Here is a 19,372-nt window from a genome sequence, read left to right on the forward strand (position 1 = left end):
TATATATATATATATATATATATAACTACTTCATTTACTCACATAAAATTAATATACGAAAATATAAATGTATGCGTAAACATTAAGTATTTACTTCAAAAGTGCTCAATAGGTAGGTAGAGCTAGGTAGTAAGTTATAAAATATATATGGCGATTAAGTTACACTGAATATTCCGCGTTTCATCCACTCTATGATTCTTCGGGCTTATATAGAAAAATGCGAGCATGAAAAAGAAATATGGTTAAGCTTAAACATGGAAAAGTAAAGGACTAGTTGTTAAAACTGGGAAAGGAAAGGATAAGATATTCTAGTAAAAAATATAATAAACTAGCATGGGTGCCCGGCGTTGCCCGGGTATTTGGAGGTGCATGTTGAGCAAAAAAAAGCGGTCAATTTTTTTAACTTTTACCCCTATTATGACCCCTAAACATTTATTATTTTGCACCCTAATTAAGTTATTAAGTTCTATCCATGTCCAAGGAACTTATATCTAAAATTTCAAGTGTTTAGACCCAAAATTGTCGGAGGAGTTTGGTAGAGTTCTCAAAGGTCAAATCGTTGAACTTTGACCCTTTAATCACAAAAATAACTTAAAATATTGCAGCATTAAGATTTGATTATATAATGTTATAAATTGAATTTTAAAAAAAATCTTAATGTTGCAATAATCAATAATGCCAACATGGAGTTTTTTTCCTAAAAAAAAAAAATGTACCGGGTTTTATGATGTACAACCAATTCTTTGAAATAACAGCGGAAGAATCGTATCCGATGAGTTGATATGTTGGAAAATCTAGAAGAAAACGTAAGATCACGGACTTGGCCACCTGTTAACGAAACAGCTGTAATGGGAAAATTCACGATTGGATAAAAGAAGTTTATGAAAAAAACAGTAAGTCTTTGAGTTTTAGCAACATATATATGTTCTGCTACTATAAATCAGACGCATTGAGCTTCATTCTTTTTAATTGGTTATTCCGCTTTTTTTTCCGTAATAGTTTTAACACATTAGATAAAAACGGTATATATTGAAATCAACAGCATTTCTAAAATAAACATAATTATATATATATATATATATATATATATATATATATATATATATATATATATATATATATATACCACGGTACCAATGTTTTTCTGAACTTCTGTACAATTAAATAAATAAATATTAAGCTCTTATATTGAAAAAGTTTTTCTTTGTAATCGAGCACTTTGTTGGAATTCTTTCCCCAAACACAGTAAATATATATATATATATATATATATAGAGAGAGAGAGAGAGAGAGAGAGAGAGAGAGAGAGACTGAGAAAGTGAGAGATATAAACACACTAGCTGATGGACCCGGTGTGAAAATCTCACGTTCATTAAGCTACATTTAGTAAACTATAACAATACAACCATTATACACACATACAGTAAACTATAATAATACAACCATTATACACACACATACATATACCAATACAGGATAGAATTTGAACGTATCATAGGACATTGTCCCTGGGTGTTTTGTTCAATCTATACAAAGCTTTAACAGAACTACCTGGCATAAGGATATTTCTCCTTAGAGGTAACCCAAAAATTCAAATAACTTAATATTCAAAGCTCATAATAAGATACCCTCGGTATGACTACACCACACTGGTTTATGCAATGAATCGTGAACTTTTTTCCAGTTGGTGTTACCTATAATAACAACAGCTAGCTGGATACTTCACTAGACCAGATGAATTCTTGTCCAAAAATTCGATAAGCCCAAGAAACAAGAAGGCATAGAATCGCAGAAGATATGAACTCGTGATTTGTGTTTTAAATAAAGGGCAATAAGTAATTCCACAAATATCCAACAACCAGAAGATTCCATGCACGGCAACCGAGAAGTCGGAACTACTTGCCCGACGATTCGCCTCCAACTCTACCTTAGAGCCAACAAACAACACCCTCCCAAGTTACCCTAACCCGAACTGAAGCGAAAATTGATGATCTGAAAATCACCCCTTCTCATGTCCGCGATATCGTAAAAAACTTAGACACCTCCAAGGCGTGTGGGCCTGATTTCATTCCTGCTATAGTAATTTTAAAATGCTCAGCTGAGCTAGCCGCCCGTACTTTCCAAACTCTAGGACAAATGCCTAGCCGAATCTTGCTTCCCTAATAGCTGGAAGATGGACTTTGTTGTGCCAGTGTGCAAGAATTCTGGTGAAAGGGCTGACCCTCTCAATTATCGCCCCATCACTCCCCTCCTCCTCTTCGCTATAATCGTTGGAATGCTGGGCCACCACCTTGCAAAAGCTAATCTTTCTGACAAACAGTACGGATATAGGAAATGTCGTTCTACTGCAGATATTTTAACAGTTATCTCTGAACGCATATACAATGAACTAGATAAAGCGGATAACGTCAAGGGTATATTCAAGGCTTTTGACAAAGTCTGTCATGAAAGGCTTCTAATTAAAACTAAATCATACGGTATAACTGGACGAATACTAATTAATAAAAATTAGATCTTCCTTAGACAATAGGACCATCCAGGTTTTCATTGATAGACGTTCATACAAGCATTACATACAATGTGCCTCAGGGGTCGATCCTTGGACCACTATTATTCCTAATATTCATCAATGGCCTCCCTGATAATATTGTGTTTAAAATGCGTATATTTGCTGGTGACACAATGCTCTATAACATGCATGAGGGAAGAGCTGATTTACACAAATTTAAGACAATGACTGAATCCTTAGAAAATGACCTCCAGACCGCAGTGGAATGGGGCCGCAAATGGATGGTAACCTTTAATGCTAGTAAGACTAGGTTGCTCTCCTTTAACAATTACAGGATGCCTCTCCAACCGCCTATAAACGTGACAAATAACTCCCTACCTGAGAATTCTTCCTTCAAACTCATCGGTTTAATATTCACAGGCAATCTGAGCTGGAAGAAATACATTGAGGACATTGCGAAGGATGTTGGACGGAAAATAGGCTCCCTCTATTGTGCTAGAAAACTACTCACACCTGAGAGTATCCTGTACCTTTATAAAGCCACCATTCGCCCATGCACGGAGGATTGTTGCCACATTTGGGTTGGTGCATCTATCACTAATCTTTCCCTCTTAGATAAAATAAAAAAGGGTCTCCAATCTAAAAGGTCCCACTTTGTCAACTAGGATCCAACCCCTGTTCCATAGCTGCAATGTTTGTCCCTGTGCCTGTTTTACAAGTATTTTAATGGAATGTGCTCTGATGAACTCGTTGCACTTGTGCCCCCTCAACGTACATATCCCTGACAAAACCCGCTTAGCAACAAACCCCCACGCATTCACTGTTGAGGTCCCTTAATGCCAGAAAGCTTTCTATTCTAATAGTTGCTTGTCTAAAACAGCCAGACTTTGGAATTCCCTTCCTGCTACCTGCTTCCCTAACTGTACTGACATGCATAAATTCAAATGTCAGGTAAACACACATCATAGTCATGGTCCCAATTAGTAACCACTTAAGTCAAGTGGCAACATGCCTTGTTTGGGTCAAGGTGAGTTAAAAAATAAATAAATAAAAAGAAGGTATACTATAAATGGTCACTTGGAAAAGGGGAAATTAATGTGCTTCACGTTTTTACTAATACAACGTTTCCGAGTGAAACGGTAAATATAGTTGAATGCTTAGATATCTATGTATCGCATATAGAGATCACGTGTTAGTCTCCGGAAAGGGGCCCTTGGTTTCTGGGATTTTATGCTGGAAAATGACAAAAATAAAAAAAAATAAAAAACAGACGAGCAAAAATCTTTACTTTAGATTAAGGTTAGTAGATTGTATTCTCATGAAGTTTTCAATCGGTCTATTTATCTGTCGAGATTGTATCCCGTATCTTTTCCAGATTTCCAAATGCCGGGGACACGCCATCTTGTTTGCCTGACGGTGATAATATGCTTGTTACAATGTTCAAGCGCACAGAAGATTTCAAAACAAAAGTGTAAGTATAGTTAAACATCATTCATTATATATATATATGTATATATATATATGTGTGTATGTATGTGTATGTGTGTGAATGTGCGTGTGTATGTGTGTGTATGTGCGTGTGTGTGTATATGTGTGTATGTGCGTGTGTGTGTATGTGCGTGTATGTGCGTGTGTGTGTGTGTATGTGCGTGTGTGTGTGTATGTGCGGGTGTATGTGTGTTATATAATACTATATATACATTATATGTATAAACTACAATAATTACTACTTAAAAACTACAATAATTATAATAAACCTAGCAAAAACATAATAACCTATAATATGGCTATGTCAGCACACAAAAAAATTACAAAAAATAATCATATATATATATATATATATATATATATATATATATATATATATATATATATATATATATTACAAATTTTTGTTTAAATTCAAAGATTACATTTTTTTCTTTTATATAACTCGTGTGTATTTCATTTTGGATCTCTTCATTAAAGCCATTTCGTTAATGGGATGACAATTTTATGTTTTACGTTTTCATAAAAATTTTCTTTCTCATCAACTCGTCAGATGCGATTTCCATCCAATGTTACCAACAAAAAGTTCGTTTGGGGAAAAAAAATTCCATCCCCACGTTGTTACAGGTCGGCCATCTTGGATATATATATATATATATATATATATATATATATATATATATATATATATATATTACTACTTCATTTACTCACATAAATTTAATATACGAAAGTATAGATTTATGCGTAAACTTTAAGTATTTACTTCAAAAGTGCTCAATACGTAGGTAGAGCTAGTTAGTAATTTATAAAATATATATGGTGATTAAGCTACACTGAATATTCTGCGTTTCATCCACTATAGGATTCGTCAGGCTTATGCGCGAATTCTGTGGTTGCTTCTTGTTTTTATATATGTTGAGGATTTATAGATAAAAAAAAAAAATAAAAAAGGAAGGAAAAGATCTACCTTAAACCACTAACCTAGTTATAAAACAGATCCTTTGTTCGATAAAATGCATGCCCATTAGCTGATAGGAAGGGGCGCGGTGGATACTAGAAAGCTGATTGGCTAACTATAAATCCTCAACATATATAAAAACAAGAAGCAACCACAGAATTCGCGCATAAGCCTGACGAATCCTATAGTGGATGAAACGCAGAATAATCAGTGTAGCTTAATCGCCATATATATATATATATATATATATATATATATATATATATATATATATATATATCCAAGATGGCCGACATGTAACAACGTGGAGGTGGAATTTTAAATTGAGAAGAAATAGTGTGAAGTTACATACAGAACTGTATAACACTATCAAACCAAGAAAGAGGAATAAAGGAAAAACCTATTTATGCTATGGCATTTCGAAGTACACCTATTTACCAATGAACTATCTTCTAACAACTGGAGTTGGTTTACATTTAAACTTTCTTATTTTTTTTTTCTTTTTCTCCTCTTACACATCCTAAAACTGCTTATCTTCATTTTCTGTTTTGTTTCCTAAACAAACTTACTTTTTAGTACTTAATATTTCCGGATTGATTTATATTTTACTAGCCTGGGTGTCCGGCGTTGCCCGGGTGTTAGGAGGTGTGTGTTGAGCAAAAAAACAAGTGGTAGTAGGCAAGCAAGCTCGAACCCGTACCGGGAAGGAGGAAAAGAACGTGAAAAAAACCTGACGTCTTTGCTGTTACGTCCATCGCCAAACCGGAAATGGTGAAGGTTTAAATTAAGGCTAGTCAATCGAAAAAAGGGGATGACTTTCGAAAATATCGGCGAAAAAAGGTACCCTTCCCTGTAGAATGTGGCCAATTGAGGGTGGAGGAATTAATGTTTTAGCCAATTTTTTCGGTATTTGTCGTCCGAAGGTTCGAGCTTCAAAACGATACCGATCCCGTGAAAATCCGTCGTCTCTGTCGAAAGTTTTAGGCATACATACATACATACATACATACATACATACATTTAAACAGACAGATGAGATTTATATTATAGATAATTTAATTTTTTTATTAATTTCTTTTTAATTTTTGACATTTTTTTCTTTCTCGTCTTACCGATCGCAATATTGCATTACACAATCGGATGTCCGAAACTGCCATAACCAGACTATTAAAATTACTCGCAAACTATTCTTCCATATAAACTGACCAAGACTGGAACGCAATTCTTGAGGTTCTTATTGGCATCCATACAATTTAAGAAATAGATTACCCGTTCGTTTACGTATTGAGCAAATAAGGCATTTCCACATATAAATTCATTTCAAATTAAGTTTCTTATTACTTTAATTTACTACCAATTATTCTTAAACATTTATATTCAGACAAGTTAGCAGGAACGCTTGGCAGAGCCCGGTTGTTAAGTACGCTAAAATATGATATTTTAATTCATGCAGATTTCGTATATATTATTATAGTCAATTTTCTATCGATTCTTATATATTAAATTTGTGATTTCACAAATAAAAAAAAACATATGACTTGGGTGCATAAGCTTGAATGGAAAACAAAAACTTATCAAGAAAAAAAAAACTTGAATTCTCTTCAGCTATAACCGAAACCGAAACTTATGAAGAATTCTTGGTAAAATTATTTATTATAAAAAATGGAAGTCCATAACAATTAATCGACAGTCACCCAGAAGAAGAAAAAAGATGTAAGCGTGACACACAAGATAACACACACGCTATCGTATTAATATATAGATTATTCAGACTTTTGTAATATATATTAATCTATAATAAGTATTAATATATAGATAATGCCTCATTTGAATTCGTTAAATTTATTACTCCAATGTAAAACTCAGCTTATAAATAATCATTTAAATGTAGCTTATGTATAATCATGTTGTTGTCTTTGAAATAAAAACTTGTGTTGTGGGAACATCAACTTATAAATAAAAATCATACTCATTTCCCATCATTCCAGGCAAGGAACCACAAAATTCAGACCTATTTGTGAATGCAATCTAGGATTTGCGAAAAGAAATTTTTATTAAGTTTTGCTGACTGTGCATGAAAATGATTAAAAATTGTTTGCTACACCATTTAATGTGTAGGCGGAGATACGCCGGAAAATATCGGATCCGGGCAAAACTAGATGCTAAATCTGATTGTTGGCGATGACGTCAACCCTACATTCTAATCGAAGAACCAAGGTCATGAAACAATGAGAGAAAATATTTTAACTGGATTTGAATTGCTAAAAGAACAAATGAATAAAACAATCGAAATTTCAAATCGAATGTAAAAATAAGTGAACAATTAGATTCCGATCAAGGAATGTGGGTGCTCTCAATATAAGTCATAAACAAAGGTCGTCGGCCAGAGAGAGAGATAAAGCGAGAGAAAAGCCATCTGACACACTTCTGCCATCGCCGCATCGACAACCATACACCAGCCACATACTGATTAGAACTCTCTCTCTCTTTCTCTCTCTCTATCACTTGTCCTACTATCATTGTAATGTAAATGAAACTTTGTTGATTTAACAAGTTGTTGTTTGGTTACAAAAATCACGGCTATCAGCGTGTAGTTCCTATTGGCATGCATTTTGTAAAATGGCGAACCATAAATTATTACAATATTACAGAGACAGTATCGAGATGTTTTCAAATAAATTTTATAGCAAGGCAGTGTGACGATCTATTAAGATCAAAATTTAATTCAAAAGATATTTTATTAATTGATATTTTTATGCAAAATATATTATCAAGTACCAATCAATTTGAAAAACTATTCAACATTGACGCAAAGTATGCATAGTTTTTAACAAGATTAATGGACAAAAAATCTGTATACTTTTCTTACTAAATCCTTTTTTTATTCTAATGAAAAAAATCTTTCAAACTATTTCACGAGGAACATATTTTTGTTTCTAATGAGTTGTACATTTTCCATGCATGTCATTGTTATGATGACTTAACGTTTATGACCTAAAAGTTTCAAATTTCTGTTGCAGATATTGACGGTGTGAGAATCTAAGAAAGCAACACGTGTCGTAGACCTACTCACCAGTTACAGCAACTATTAAAGAGTGTTCCTAAAACAAAACGTACCTTTTTCATTCTTGGTTACCAATTATTACATTTATTCTGACTAGACTTAGTCTCTCAAATACATAATCTAAAAAGAAGGTGGCAAACACTTCTACTATTCTGCAATTTAATCCTCACAAGAAATTCACGAACAACACGTGATTAAATTCATAGATTTACTCTCGCAAATATGTAATCTGAAAAGAAGGTCGTAAACACTTTTACTCTCCTGCAATTAAGTCCTCCCACGAAACTCAGGAAACACATAATTAAATCTATAGGCATACGTTACTCCATTGCGACGATCATTAAATAATTTTACAACTACTAGTACTCCATACATTATACTTTATGAAATAAATAACAATCTCGCCTGATTTCTAGTTAAATCATGTGCGTGCTGCAGAAGATAATGATGGTTTAAGAGAATAACGGAATGGTTCGAATTCAACAGTTATGTTCACACCTAAACTATTTATAACATCCCCATAACCATTTGGACAATTCTAAATATTATATTATTAAAAAAATATTCCAAAACGGCTGGTCTACAGACGGCAAAATACACTATTTATACATATATGAATATATTCATAATCTCTATTTTAAGAAAACAAGCAGTTGTAACTACCTCTACCCCACTCTTATATTTTCTTCTTTTTTTTAATTTTTATATTTCGATAGTCTTCGAATTTAGTAATCGCGACATTATATGTTTTTTTTTATTTTAATAATTATTTTTCGTCCCCAATTATTTATTTGATTGATTTCTCAAATACTAATATAAAGTGTGTGTGGATATCTAGCTATATATATATATATATATATATATATATATATATATATATATATATATATATATATATATAGGAAATTTATTACTGTGAGTCCAGAAAAAATCCAACTAGCATCGTCAGAATTCATAGATGGACTCAGTCCATCTATGAATTCTGACGATGCTAGTTGGATTTTTTCCTCTCTTTGAGGATTTTCCTCTAGCTGAAACAATGTGTAAACTCATTCTGGACTCACAGTAATAAATTTCCTATATACTGCTCTGACTACACATTGAGCACTCTAGTCCGGTTTTTTCACCACTGGTAAATAAATATATATATATGTGTGTGTGTGTGTGTGTGTGTGTGTGTGTGTGTGTGTGTGTGTGTGTGTGTGTGTGTGTGTGTGTGTGTGTGTGTGTGTGTGTGTGTGTGTGTGTGTAGGTGTGTGTGTGTGTAAAATTAGGTAAGTTTATATGCATGTGTATATTAGTATGTTCAGGATGCAATAATGTGAATTCATCATTTTTTTTTAATTTAACGGCTTTGCCAATTCACTTTTTAGCGCATTCAAACAATCTAAGCCGAGCTGTAATAAATCGGTTTCAAATAATTTCAAAGTTTCACTTTTTTTTTTTTTTTTTGATAAATTTGTTTTTGTTTATTTTTTTCTCCAGCAAATAGACATGGACAGGGACAGGGACAGCAGCCAAATTTGCTAACCACCGGAAACAACCACAACAGCAGTTGGTCCAGTAGCTGGTCAAGTCAGTGGAAGTCAAGCTGGGGATCAGGAAACGCTGGTCAGTCTAAAAGTGGATCAAAGAGCGGACAAATTGGCAATGGACATAGCGGTGTCGACGAATTATTTGGTCAAGGTGGCAGTCGGGGAAATGGTGGACAATGGGGTGGTCAAACTAGTAGTAACTGGGGTAGTGGTCACGGGGGTGGTTGGACTGGCGGAAAAGGCGGTAATCAAAATGGGGGAGGGCAATATGGCCAGGGTGGAGGAAACAATGGAGGTAAAGGTGGAGGTAGTTGGAGTGGAGGAGGACAAGGTGGTGGACAGAGTGGAGGTAGTTGGAAAGGAGGAAAAGGGGGTGGTCAAAATGGCGGGAGACAAGATGGAGGTAGCTGGAATGGAGGTCAAACTGGTGGTGGACACTATGGTCAAGGTGGAGGGAACCAAGGTGGAGGTAGTTGGAGTGGTGGTCATACTGGTGGAGGTCAGAGTGGTAGTCAAGGGAGTGGTAGTAGCTGGGATGGACAAGGAAATGGTAAGGGAGGTACTAATTGGAGTGGTCAAGGAAATGGACAAGGAGGGGGAAATTACGGCCACGGGGGTGGAAATTGGAATGGTGGTCAAGGAGGCGGAAACCAAGGAGGTGGAAATTGGAATGGTGGTCAAGGAGGTGGAAACCAAGGAAGTGGTCAAAGTTGTGCTCGGGCTGATCCATCTGATTGCGCTTTCTACTTTGAGTGTCAAGGGAGCAACGGTCAACAGCGCCTGAAGTGCCCTGATGGACTCTATTTCAACGACCATCGAAAATACTGTGATTATCCCGGAAACACAAATTGTAACGGAGCAAGACGTAAGTCAAATAAATGAATATATTAACCCTGTTTGTTGAAATAGAAATGAAAAATATTTACAATATAAATCCACATGCAGTAACCCCCCCCCACATTAAAGCCTAACATCTTTACGGATGATTTTTTTAGTAATTAAATCTATCTTTTATATTGCATCCCCGGGCAATGACAGGATACGGGTCATGCTAGGGTATCAATTTAATTATCCTTTTCCTCTCCTGATTTTTTCCTATTTTACGTCATTTGAATCTGCTTCCCTTTTTCGGGTGCTAGGTATACACTATAAATTTACTCGGTGATGATCCACAAATTTAAAAGTTTGGAGAGAATGGAGTCATCGTTTAGTTGCCATTATTTTCAAATCCACTTTTAATCAGAGTGGTAGTACCTATAAAAGCCCCATCTGCAGTTTAAGTAGAATTTCTTGGACACACTTAGGCATGGTGTTCGTTCTTACCCGACTTTTATGTTTGGCTATATATGGTCAAAGAATCAGCTCACATACACACACACACACACACACACACACACACACACACACATATATATATACATACATATTTATATATATATATATATATATATATTTCTTTTACCTCCTATTCCCCTTACCTCACCCTTTTTTTTAACCAAGTAAGATCTGTGACGTACTTGTGGTTTCATTAAATACTTTTACATGCAAAATCCGATCCCGCATTTTGCTAATTCCTACTCTCTGATGAGAAGGAGAGTATTTCTTCGAAACTCTGCGGATTAAGGACTATCCACTTATCTTGTGCCTCCTTTTTAAAATTAAATATGTTTTTAACTCTTTTTCAAGATGTTTTTAACATGTTTTATTAATCATTTGTTGATATATATATATATATATATATATATATATATATATATATATATATATATATATATATATATCGAGGAAAGTTTGGTTAAATATGACAATGTTTTCTTTTTTCTTTATTTTCTATTGATTTTCCCTGCTGAATATTTGTTTTAGTTTAAGTTGATAAATTTTCTTTGGTTTGGTTTGGTTTGGTTTGGTTTGGTTTGGTTGTTTTACGGCATAGCAAACCTTTTCGGGTTATTTGATGCCGAATCTCGCTATTTTGGACATAGTATTCATGTTGCCTCCAGTTATTTTGTCAAAGGCTTTTAATTCCCTCTATCGCCCCCACAACAGTGGGGTTACTATCTTTAAGAGTATATCTGAGAAAATTGACCACATCCTGTCTGCTCATCCTACGGCTAACATTCACATCTATGGTGACTTCAATGTCCACAATGTGGAATCGTTGACCCACTCAAACAAGACATATGATGAGAGGAGGTTCTGTCATGATTTCTCCATTGCTCACTCAGATTGTTCACAAACCCACCCGTGTGCCCGATACTAACGGCCAGTATTCAAGCCTTCTAGACCTTTTTCTCACAACTTCCCCTGAGCTATGTTCATGTTCCGTTCTATCTCCCCTGGGAACCTCCGATCACTCTGTTGTATCAGTAAAGATAAAAATGAAATGTAATAAGTCTTCAGACATACCTCTCCACCGTACTGTATACCGATACTCTTTGGCTGACTGGGATAGCTTCCGTACATTTATAGCTGATCTACCTTTGCATTCTATGTTTAAAAAGAATGTGTTCTCTATAGTATCAGACCTGAAGGAATGGTCAATTGTAGGTACAGACCGATTCATACCAACCAAAAAATTCCAACAAAAGCCCAACAGCCAACCATGGTTCTCCCCAGAAAGTGCTGTCGCCATCGTGCACAGAAATCACTTTTTCCATTGCTACCAACGTAATAGATGTACTGAGATTAAATCTGATTTCAGGACTGCCAGCAACTACTGTAAAAGAGTAATGAAAAATGCAAGGGAGTTATATGCTCAGTCCGTTAAATCCAAAGTAGCTGAGCAGCGGCTTGGTTCCCACCAGTTTTGGCAAATAACAAAGAGGATCATGAACAGAAGCGTGCGTTTTATCCCAATCATCATCAATGGACCTGAGGTTATCCCGTCAGCATCAGACAAAGCCAAACTATTTGCCAAGAACTTTGCAGCTAATTCTACCCTATGCGACCAACGCCATCAACCCCCCCCCCATATTTCCTCCTATAACAGATAACACACTATGCGACATAAAAATATCTGTGTGTGATATCGCCAAGCTTATCAAGAACATTGATTGCAGTAAAGTAACAGGCTCTGATAGCATTCCAATTATAGTGTTGAAAAATCTTCAACCAGAACTTGCCTCCATACTTACATCTGTTTAAGCGTTGTCTTAAGGAGAACTGCTTCCCAACAGCCTAGAAAATCTCATCAGTATGCCCTGTATTTAAGAATTCAGGTGATAGTACAGTACAGACCAATAAGTCTCCTGAATGTTATGAGTAAATTGCAGGAATCCATATTAAATAAAGTAATCGTCAACCACCTCAGCAGAAACAACCTTCTTAGTGACATGCAATATGGTTTCCGTTCTGCTAGATCTACAGCAGATGTGCTAACGGTTATATCTCATAGACTTCCTTTTTAGCGCAATTGCTCTTGACATATCAAATGCCTTGGATAGGGTATGGCATAAAGGCCTACTTCACAAGATTTCCAGCTACGGTATAACTGGAAATGTTTTCTCAATTATTCGATTATTTCTCTCTGATGGGATCATAAGAGTATTGGTTGATGGTCAGAAATCAGAGGCCCACAGTATTAATGCTGGAGTCCCTCAGTGGTCCATCCTGGGTCCAACTCTCTTCCTGATCTACATCAATGATCTCCCAAAACACATACTTAGATCATTCTTTGACATGTATGCTGATGACACTACTATATATGGCAACACATCAAAGGCTGTAAATGACAAAGTTCTCTCTGATTCTCTCTCCTCTGATCTTGAGCACGTCTTAGAATGGGGAAAGAGGTGGCTGGTTACTTTTAATGCATCTAAAACCAAGCTCCTATCTTTATATCATCAACGCTTTGAAGCCATCTGAGATAAATTTAAATGGATAGCTCTCGTCTTGGGGAGTCTCCATGTTTTAACAAACTTCTGGGCTTGACCTTTACTCCTGATCTGAAATGGAACACGTACATCAAGTCTGTTGCCAAGGTCGCTGGAAAAATGGTGGGATCCTTCTACCACTCCAGTAGCTATCTCATTGCTGATGCAATTCTCTATCTATATAAAAGCCAAGTATGTCAAAGGATGGAGTACTGCTGCCACACCTGGACAGGAGCTGCTAAAAACAGCCTATCCTGCCTTAACAGAGTACAAAATAGACTTTGTAGCTTAGTGGAGGATGCCCTTTTCTCTTCCCTGCAACCTCTCTCTCACAGAAGAGACGTTGCGATCCTGTCTTTGTTTTATCATTATTCCCATGGCAAGTGCTCGTCTGACCTCTAATCTCTGCCCCCCCTCGTCAATCTATCACGAAAAACACCTGTCTAGCTGAAACCACTATCAATAATTTCCCCATTTTTTATCTGTGCCTAAATCAAAACGTAGATTCCATGAACAAAGCTTCTTTCTTAGAAGTGCATGCATGTGGAACTCTCTTCCGTCTACCTGTTTCCCACATGACTACAACTTGGATGTCTTCAAGTCCAAAATAAACAAATTCCTTGTAAAACGCCCCTTAAGTAATCCAATTTATCAAGTGTCCATTACTAACGATTACTACGATATTATCCCATTGATTACTGTACACGCAATAACCCATATCCATGAGTGGCCTCCGGGCCTTGATAAGTGGTGCGAAATTACCAATCAAGCTTTCACAGGAGGAAACAACAAAATCATATTCATATGTACGATCGTTTCGGAAATGATATCCTTTTATTCAATCGATATTTACAAATAAAACCATCGAGAAATAAGCTAAGTATTCCTGGATATCGCCTCCTCATCAGCATATATATATATATATATATATATATATATATATATATAATGTGCGTGATTATATATATATATATATATATATAATGTGCGTGATATATATATATATATTGTTCGTGATATATATATATAATGTTCGTGATATATATATATATATATATATATATATATATTGTTCGTGATATATATATATAATGTTCGTAATATATATATATATATATATAATGTTCGTGATATATATATATAATGTTCATGATATATATATAATGTTCGTGATATATATATATATATATATATATATATATATATATATATATAATGTTCGTGATATATATATATAATTGTTGTGAGATATACATATTCATTGGTCGTGATATATATATATATAATGTTTGTGATATATATATATATATGATATTCGTGATATATATTCATATATATATATAATGTTCGTGATATATATATATACTAGAAGTGTGCCTCTACGTTGCCCGGGATTGAATGATGATCAACGAATGTTTCACACTCCCATATTCTATTGACATTGCAATCGGTGAAATAGCCTATTTTTCAATCAAATCGATTGATTGCTTGCTCTAATTGGGACCCATCGCGATGCACCTGGAAGAAACTGCACATGCCTTTAGCAGTGACTTATTTCACAATACATTGTAGTCTACATTGCACTGTAGAGAACCTACTGTTGATTTTTATAAAATTATTTGTATATATAATGGCTTGCATCAAAGTTTAAAATGAAAAAAGTACCATGCTTCAATTGTGCTTTAAACAGAAACATTCATTTCGAACGCGTCCTCGCCATATCAAGGAACCTACTGTTGATTTTATATGTGGGGCCTTTCGGCTTGTGTGGTAATAAAACTCCTGAGATGCAATTGTAATGTTAGGCTGTGTAAAGTGTTAATTTTGGTCAAAATCGACTGCTACTTCTTTAATCTTGTCAATCTTTTGCGGGTTTTTTTTTCTCTTTTTTTTTTTCGCTATGATGTCGAGAAGACAAAGAGAAAAAAAACGCAAAAGATTGACAAGGGAGTTTTACTCCGAAATATATTTCTGAAAAAATAAACACTCGTTTATTTTATTAATTTCGTGTTGCAATTTTGTCTTCAAACGTATTCAATGCGTATTTTATTCTAAAAATTTCAGTCAGCGTTTCTAACGGATATAAAAAAAACAAACTACCCACTTCTATACTCCTATAAATTCGTTTTTCTTTTGTGTATTGATATTCATATGAAAAAAAAACAACCTTTTTGTTTATTTAAAAAGAATATACAGTTTTCTTATATATGGGTTGTGGAAATGCATTCACTAGCAAAAGATCTAGCTAATTTGCATATTCTTTTAAACATTCATTTTAATTAATTCCCTATTAGTCTTTTCGGTTTTCTTATGGGATGATCATCTAGAGTTAACTATTACGTGTAATTATATTCATGCAGATATTATACATGATTTATACTTGCATGATATTTGGGTAAAATCTTTACAGTAAACAAAAATTGTTTCCATATATATTTATGCATACGTATATATTTTTGTTTAATCTATTAGTCTATCCATCTATCTATCTATCTATATATATATATATATATATATATATATATATATATATATATAAAAGTGAACGTGTCTGTCTGTCTGTGTACATTTCCCTACGCAATAACTCTGTCAATTTTTAGTCTACAGACTCGAAATTTGATATACAGGGTACTGAGATTTGGGAAAATCGGTGTGATCGGTGTTCGGCCAGAAATTTGGCTGTTAAGGAGTCAAAGTTCAATGATTTGACCTTTAAGAACTCTACCAAACTCCTCCGACAATTTGAGGTCTAAACACTTGAAATTTTAGATATCGGTTCCTTGGACATGGATCTAACTTAATAACTTGATTTAAGCCCAAAGCAATAAATGTTAAGGGGGCATAATAGGGGTCAAAGTTAAAATAATTGACCGTTTTTTTTGTTTTGTTTTTTTTGCTCAGCATACACCTCCACACACTCGGGCAACGCCGGGCTGAAATGCTAGTATATATATATATATATATATATATATATATATATATATATATATATATATATATATATATATATAGTGTCAGGTCATGACTGTATAGTACGAGAGATAGATAGATAGATAGATAGATAGATAGATAGATAGATAGATAGATAGATAGACAGACAGATAGATAGATAGCTTTTATTATATAAAAGGAACTTTATCTGTCATTCAGACTTCGAATTCCAGATTCTCCCATTTGGATCTTACAGAGTGTGATTATTTAAGTAATTAATATTTACTTTGACTCTTTTAATTTAATTCGATTAAAAATGCCTTTTACTTCACGAAACCGTTTTTTTTTGTTTTTTTTTTTTTTGTTTGTTTGGGTTTTGTCTTTTCTTTTTTTTTCAAATTTATGCGAATCGGTGATACATTTTTACTAATGTTTATTCTCTGGTGAAAATAGTCTATCTTGGAAAATCCATGCGTTAAACATTTATAATAATTCCTTACTTGTATTTTTTTATGTGTGAATAAATATAATAATTTATTCAATTTTTATTTACATCGTCATATATATTTATATTTTAGGTGTTTCTTTTTAGAGGCGGCGAACTTTAAATTAAAATTTAATAAATTTGGACTCACCCTGTATATATTCGTTTCTGATTTTTTTATGTTGACAAACATACAGCATCTCAAACTTATAGAATTTGGTTCTTCTCAAAAGCATCCCTACTTTTTGTCTGTGATTTCAGATTAAATATTCCCATTACAGTCTTTTCTTTCCTAATTCTCAAACTATGTTTGTTGATAAACATTATAAAGGTCTTCTACCTCATGAACTCAACTTATTTCTCTTTATTTCTCCGTATTGCGAATGAACCTGAAATCTAATAAGTGTGATTTTTTTTTTTCAGCCAATCCGTTGTGCGGTAATTTTGATCCGAATCGAAAACAGCGTCACAACGAACATTGCCATTTTTATTACGACTGTCATCTCGGTTATCTGAACGACGTGCAGGAATGCGCACCAGGGACGGTCTTCAATCCAAATATCCAAGTTTGTGACTATTTGAATAACACTGATTGTGGCAACCTTCAGATTCCGCAGAGTGCCATAGATTTTGCGCTCGGTAAAACCGGGGGCGGTGGTGGACACGGCTGTGGGAGCGGGAGTTACGGCTGTGGAAACGGAAATGGGGGACAAAACGGCGGTAGCTGGGGTGGAGGAAACAACAATGGAGAACAAGGCGGTGGTAGCTGGAGCGGAGGACACGGAGGACAAGGTGGTGGTAGCTGGGGTGGCGGAAACGGAAATGGAGGACAAGGTGGTGGTAGCTGGGGTGGCGGAAACGGAAATGAAGGACAGCACGGTGGTAGCTGGGGTGGCGGAAACGGAAATGGAGGACAAGGTGGTGGTAGCTGGGGTGGCGGAAACGGAAATGAAGGACAGCACGGTGGTAGCTGGGGTGGAGGAAACGGAAATGGAGGACAAGGTGGTGGTAGCTGGGGTGGCGGAAATGGAAATGAAGGACAGCACGGTGGTAGCTGGGGTGGAGGAAACGGAAATGGAGGACAAAGTGGTGGTAGCTGGGGTGGCGGAAACGGAAATGAAGGACAGCACGGTGGTAGCTGGGGTGGAGGAAACGGAAATGAAGGACAGCACGGTGGTAGCTGGGGTGGAGGAAACGGAAATGGAGGACAAGGTGGTGGTAGCTGGGGTGGCGGAAACGGAAATGAAGGACAGCACGGTGGTAGCTGGAGTGGAGGAAACGGAAATGGAGGACAAGATGGTGGAAGTTGGAGTGGAAACCATGGACATGGAAATGGGAGTGGAAGTACTGGGGGAAACGGGAACAACGGAAATGGCCAAAATGGAGGGAAGTAAGTATGGCTGGATATTTTTTTTAAATCTTTAAAATTATATCATTACATCTTTTAAAGGCTTAACTATGGCCTTAGTAGTAGTAGTAGTAGTAGTAGTAGTAGTAGTAGTAGTAGTAGTAGTAGTAGCAATCTATATATTAATACCGTAGTAGCTTTAACATACGTACGTGTGTCACGGTTCCCAGATTATAAATTATTCGATCAAAAGATCCTATTTATTAAAAAGAGGATACGGCGGACATTAAATTAGTATGTAGATTCGCTAATTTAATGTTCGTAGTATGTTATCACCTTCTATTCTCCACTTTTAATAAATAGGATCTCCCGATCACCGAAGGCACAATGTAAACAAATAAAAAAAAATGATATCGCTTTTGGGCCGTTCGTGAAACTAAAATATACCTTTTTGGTCTTCTGACTAAGAGTCAAGTATAGTATCTGTTTTGTCTAAATATGGTATAATGTTATCGTGGGGTGTTTGTTCGTGTCGGGCGTCCATACCATGGAAATATGTCACAGACTCATATAAGAATGTTGGAGATAAATCATAATAACCAGATATATTATGACACTACATTAACCAGATTAATTAGATAAATACGTTTACAGGTTTATCAAAATGACTACAATAATATCGTGGAGTCTCCATTTACGCTGAACGTTTAAAGAATGCCTGGCAGCAATATATTACACATAAAAAGATGCTGCTGTGGAATTTCCACAGGTCACGCGTGTAATAATAATTACTCACTAGGAGCTTTCACACAAGTCATTATTAAGGCTATGACAACAGCATATTATTTTCATTATTTTTACTCTCGATTATATATCCGACACAGTTAGTCACAATTAATCAACTGAGAATCACATCACTCTGCATAAAAAAAAACATAAGAAATTAATGGATATATACCTAAGAATCAAAACAAGGGAAAGAATACGCTGTTGTCATAGCTCTAATCATTATTAACGATTGCTAATTGGCTGTAAGTTTCCCCAGATTTTAAGCACTCATTTGCGTTATTGCAATAACCGTTCTCGCTGGCAACAACCTTGGTCTTCTCTGAAAGTTTAATAACAAAAAGCTTCCCTAAGGTTCCAGTACTCGCTGCACTTTTCTAGTAAGAGGTCTGAT

The 19,372-nt window shown here is 35.2% G+C and overlaps 1 protein-coding gene across 1 annotated transcript in view; it reads left to right on the forward strand.

The window, feature by feature from the left end:
• Positions 1-3,293: 3,293 nt before the first annotated feature.
• Positions 3,294-19,372, forward strand: part of LOC145254576 (uncharacterized) — an 18,951-nt gene continuing 2,872 nt past the window's right edge. The window contains exons 1-3 of the mRNA XM_080113184.1: positions 3,294-3,980; positions 9,508-10,422; positions 17,268-18,234. Coding sequence (XP_079969310.1) covers positions 3,893-3,980; positions 9,508-10,422; positions 17,268-18,234 — 1,970 coding nt within the window. The 5' untranslated portion in view covers positions 3,294-3,892. The remainder of the gene's footprint in view (positions 3,981-9,507; positions 10,423-17,267; positions 18,235-19,372) is intronic.

Source organism: Euprymna scolopes, chromosome 30 (assembly GCF_053919585.1).
Source record: "Euprymna scolopes isolate OS-2025 chromosome 30, ASM5391958v1, whole genome shotgun sequence".
Lineage (NCBI taxonomy): Eukaryota > Metazoa > Mollusca > Cephalopoda > Sepiida > Sepiolidae > Euprymna > Euprymna scolopes.